Consider the following 6,000-nt stretch of genomic DNA (forward strand, 5'->3'; position numbering starts at 1 on the left):
AAGCATATTAAAAACAATATAATGATCAACATAATCAATAACCCATGTAAAAACACTAAATAAAGTAACTAAGCTCCATTGCCATTTAACTTGAAAGCATATTAAACACAATATAATGATCAACATAATCAATAACCCATGTAAAAACACTAAATAAAGTAACTAAGCTCCATTGTCATTTAACTTGAAAGCATATTAAACACAATATAATGATCAACATAATCAATAACCCATGTAAAAACACTAAATAAAGTAACTAAGCTCCATTGTCATTTAACTTGAAAGCATATTAAACACAATATAATGATCAACATAATCAATAACCCATGTAAAAACACTAAATAAAGTAACTAAGCTCCATTGTCATTTAACTTGAAAGCATATTAAACACAATATAATGATCAAAATAATCAATAACCCATGTAAAAACACTAAATAAAGTAACTAAGCTCCATTGCCATTTAACTTGAAAGCATATTAAACACAATATAATGATCAACATAATCAATAACCCATGTAAAAACACTAAATAAAGTAACTAAGCTCCATTGTCATTTAACTTGAAAGCATATTAAACACAATATAATGATCAACATAATCAATAACCCATGTAAAAACACTAAATAAAGTAACTAAGCTCCATTGCCATTTAACTTGAAAGCATATTAAACACAATATAATGATCAACATAATCAATAACCCATGTAAAAACACTAAATAAAGTAACTAAGCTCCATTGCCATTTAACTTGAAAGCATATTAAACACAATATAATGATCAACATAATCAATAACCCATGTAAAACACTAAATAAAGTAACTAAGCTCCATTGCCATTTAACTTGAAAGCATATTAAACACAATATAATGATCAACATAATCAATAACCCGTGTAAAAACACTAAATAAAGTAACTAAGCTCCATTGCCATTTAACGTGAAAGCATATTAAACACAATATAATGATCAACATAATCAATAACCCATGTAAAAACACTAAATAAAGTAACTAAGCTCCATTGCCATTTAACTTGAAAGCATATTAAACACAATATAATGATCAACATAATCAATAACCCATGTAAAAACACTAAATAAAGTAACTAAGCTCCATTGCCATTTAACTTGAAAGCATATTAAACACAATATAATGATCAACATAATCAATAACCCGTGTAAAAACACTAAATAAAGTAACTAAGCTCCATTGCCATTTAACTTGAAAGCATATTAAACACAATATAATGATCAACATAATCAATAACCCGTGTAAAAACACTAAATAAAGTAACTAAGCTCCATTGCCATTTAACTTGAAAGCATATTAAACACAATATAATGATCAACATAATCAATAACCCATGTAAAAACACTAAATAAAGTAACTAAGCTCCATTGTCATTTAACTTGAAAGCATATTAAACACAATATAATGATCAACATAATCAATAACCCATGTAAAAACACTAAATAAAGTAACTAAGCTCCATTGCCATTTAACTTTGAAACATATTAAATGAAATATATGAGATATGAATGAAACGAAATACTACTGTAGGCCAATACTGGTAGTTTTCATTTTGTTGTTGATGGCTCTCGGAGTTTCTTGTTATGAACTCCTGGGCCTCTTCGGAGCAATCACTAAGCAATGTTTAACGAATTCCCCATCTGAAAAACAGCGGTTTCTTTTAGCTATAAGCCAGGATATTCGATAACTTTCACGTAAAATTTTCTGTCGAGAGGTTTCATTCTGGGGTGCATTTGACTCCGATTTCAGTTCATTAAGTCTACGTTCTCTCTCCAATCCTAAGAGAAATAGATTTAAAAATATATTACAGAACTGATTAAATCGCATCAAGTAGGCCTTATATGCACTCAAACTTTTAAATAAGTAAGTTAAGTTCTAGATACTTAATAAAATAATAAGTAACTAAACCCGGAAAATATCATAAACACATCTTGTTTTGTATCTCTTCACAAATATTACGAAAACAGCTTTTAAAATTGTAAATAAATATCTGTAATATCACCAAAGTCCGTTTTATGCTTCCAATCAAAGTGGCGTTTAATATTGAAGCGTTTTATATGCGCTATTTTAAACCCGCATATTAATCAACAGACTTTCTTCTTTTTATAAGCAACAAAAATTATTTCTGCCACTCTTCCTAAAACTGACGTCCCGAGATCGAAGCCATACCCGCCACTGAATGAAGCGTATCTTTACGAAGCACCAGGCGGAGGAGATTGTCGGTGGAAGGTACAGTCGGTGGAGTGAGGTAAGGAGGTTTTGAGTGCAGTGGCCCTTCGGAGCCATTTATCCCCATGGTTGATATAATTGTTAAAATGTATGGCCCTTATAAGTTAAAATTGCAATAATTATTACATATAGGATTTCACTACAGCTTATGCATAGCTAGTAATTGGTGCGAATTATCAAATCTGAATGTACTGCCATAATATTATGGTGTTTGTAACTAAAATACGTCATATGACATTGAAATAAAAGCATGGATTCTCACATTAATTATAATAAATTTCAATTTACAGTTTGATCTTTTATATCACGTTACACAATTGGTTTTTTGTTATTTTACTAAGTATATTGTGTTCTTGTTACAATTAATTTGACATGCAAACTTAAATTAAGTTATATAGTTGAATAATGCCAACTCTGATGTGCCACTGTCGTACAATTCGTGTCCGATATCAAATATCAAAAAATAGCCAAAGAACATTATATGCAAGAATGGAACGAAAGATGGGTCAATAGTGATAAGGGAATTCTTACAAAAGAGCTGTATTTTCCAACGGTCTATGATCGTAATAAATGTAAAGTAATAACGCCAAATTTCGTACTGACACAGTTTTTGACTGGGCATGGAAAATTCGGGGAATACTTAAATAGATTCCATATTAAAAACGATGCAACTTGCATTTGTGGGGAGGAATCTCAAGATGTCAAACATGTATTATATTATTGTCCAGTCTTTTGCCGTGAAAGATACGAGCTTGAGTTGTTACCGAACACTTTAAATTATACATTTACCAAACCGTTAACCAATATACTTACCAACTCCAAATCATATAAGTATTTCATGTCCTTCTTGAATAGAATATCCGTGTAACTGTAAAATGTTAAATTATTCCGGGGGAAAAAAATCGTATTAGTTCTAATCAACTATAATGAAACTGTAAGTCTTCAATTTCGCATACTATAATATTGTACTATTGGTTTTAATTTTTATTTTAATTAGGCATTTGATTTCTAATTTTGAGTCATTTCTTGTAATACCTGATTATTGCCAATTGTTGTTACTAAATGTATTTAATTAGTAAATATTAAGCCATCTCTTAGTATAGCTATTTATTGCTTCTAAAATAACATGTTTAATAGCTAGTGTATATATATATATATATATATATATATATATATATATATATTTCTTCCTATAACCATTAGATATAAATATAGAGACATGCCTTGAGGCTTTATGAAACGACCCATTCTTTCATTAAGGTGCATTCTTGTACATAATTCATGTGAATTGTAGCCTTGACCACAATTTTGTATTATAATTTTATTATTGTTTATTGCTTATAAAATATGTATTTTGATACCAACTATAACCCTAATATACCTCAGGGTGAAATAGGGTTTATTAAATTGGATAATAATTAAAAAATGCGATTATTGTTGTGAATTTGTTACATATTGAATTGTAATCTTCTATGCAATGTTAGAATTTGGAAAGATTTCATGAATATATTATTTCATGAATTTTGTCAAAATTAAATCGTATTACTAAACAACAGCATACAGTATACGATATTTAGAATATGACGTCATACTAATAAATTATTCTCAATCCACTTTCGAGTATCCTGGGACGAATATCGCGACTACATTCTTTGCGCAATCCCATGATCTGATTCTTAAATTTGTTGTAATTAATTAAGCAAATATATTCTTATATGCACATTATTTTCTCAGAAACCTTGCTCTGATTTATATTACCGATATCAATTTCTAAACCAGGCCACCTCTTTCGTATTTAATTGAAGTAAGTTGTGTAAGAGACGATATTATTAACATTAATGCCAATGAATTTAATTATCCTTAGCCAGTACTTGTGTAATTGAATGTCATAGGTAATTATATTAACGGTATTTATATAAAATGAAAAACATACAATCCAATCGCTCTTTCAGAGTAGCATTATAACATTTAATGAAGCGTAACTAATTAAGTATTAGTAGTACAGTTAAAACGTGTTTCATTTTATCACATATCTCAACTTATTTTAGGGGAGAGTTGGGTAGTATCAGACATCGGGTAATATCGCACAGTGAGTTTCTTTCATCTACCACCATATGGTAGTACCTGAATGACATGGTTACGTTTCTGTATGCGACATCACAGAAACGTAACCATGTCATTCAGGTACTACCATATGGTGGTAGATGAAAGAAACACACTGTCCGATATTACCCGATGTCCGATACTAACCAACTCTCACCTAATGATGATAAATATGGGAAGGAAGAAGAGATTACGGTGATACCGATATTTATTACAGTAATTGTGACGACTTAAACATTATTAAAGTATCGGATTTGTAAATTATGAAATTTTGAACAAGTACAAAAATATCGGATATTCAAAAAGTGATTCTCTGCGTTGGATTATACATTTTGTCTTCAGATATTCTGCAGTTTATAAATAATTGCTTAATTTATGAAAGATTGCAATCAGAAAACAATAATATTACAATGTTTGGTAGCTTATCCTTCAACTAGTTTGAAGTAGAGTCTTCATACTGTATCAGTTCAAACAACATAATACTAAATGCCTTACAATTGGTAATAAAAATAATCATTTAATGATGATGATGATAATAATAATGATGATAATAATAATAATAATAATAATAATAATAATAATAATAATAATACGAAAACATAACGTTAAAACGAAATTTATGAAATCACCATTAAATCTGGGAGATTATGTCATTCGGTACAGCGGAAGTCTGGGCTAATTGTGGATGATTTGCAAATTATGCGCGAAAATTGGCAGATTTCTTATATAACCACAAAATAATCATTAGCAAATCAACAACAGCTATCTGCTTCCGATACACTAGTTCCTTAGAAGTATAATAGATATTATATTTACAGTGTGTTTATTTACAGGAACATAAAACTTGTTAACAATGTTGAAAATAGAAATGTTAAGTAAATGTTGTGTTTCTTCTTGTTACAGAAATGGAACAACTAGGATACGAGTTCGATATGGATGAAGCAAAGAAAGTCTTGGAAGATGCGAAGTTAGATATTGGAAGTGACTTTGTGAAATTAAGAAGCTGATGACGTCACATTTCCATAAGTAGAAGTAGATCCTATACACCGGTTAACAACACACAATATTTATTCGCTAATATGCTACAGCAGTGCATTTATAATTCTGGACTTTTCTAAATATATATTTTTCACACGTGTGTAAAATTGTGTACGATTTCTAATAAATTGCATCATTGTTTGTTACAAAACACAAATCCACTTATTAAGTGACTTTATAAAGTAATGCATTTTTATAATACAGTACGATTATTTAGTCTTGACAGTCGCTGACAATGTGCGCCTGAGTTAGGCGAGTGCATTTAGTTACGCCAAGGGGTGTTTGGGTTAGTCAGTCGCTTGCCTTCAGAGCGATCGGATGTCATGCGCGAGGTAGAGCTGTATGTTTCCAGTACAGTTAAGCCGTACTGCATTCCTTTACTGACCGCTCGCCCTTATCTCTACTCCGGAGCTCTCTCCACTACTCCTATTACTTCCCCTCTTTCGCGTCGTCGAGCTGTCAGGACTAAATAATCGGTCTGTATCTTGTTGATGATTAATCCGATTTTTCCACATAAGAACTATGTACAGGTAAATAAACATTATAAAAATTGTATTACGCAGTCGTCTTAATGCTGCTCTTGTGCAGAATTCACCACGCTACA

At 30.5% G+C, this 6,000-nt stretch overlaps 1 protein-coding gene across 1 annotated transcript in view; it reads left to right on the forward strand.

Moving 5' to 3' along the window:
- The window catches only part of LOC138710919 (alpha-tocopherol transfer protein-like), a 151,187-nt gene extending 145,634 nt beyond the window's left edge, over nt 1-5,553 (forward strand). Inside the window, exon 8 of the mRNA XM_069842116.1 lies at nt 5,262-5,553. Within this exon, the coding sequence (XP_069698217.1) occupies nt 5,262-5,365 (104 nt within the window). The 3' untranslated portion in view covers nt 5,366-5,553. The remainder of the gene's footprint in view (nt 1-5,261) is intronic.
- Nucleotides 5,554-6,000: the final 447 nt, after the last annotated feature.

The sequence above is a fragment of the Periplaneta americana genome, chromosome 12 (assembly GCF_040183065.1).
Source record: "Periplaneta americana isolate PAMFEO1 chromosome 12, P.americana_PAMFEO1_priV1, whole genome shotgun sequence".
NCBI lineage: Eukaryota > Metazoa > Arthropoda > Insecta > Blattodea > Blattidae > Periplaneta > Periplaneta americana.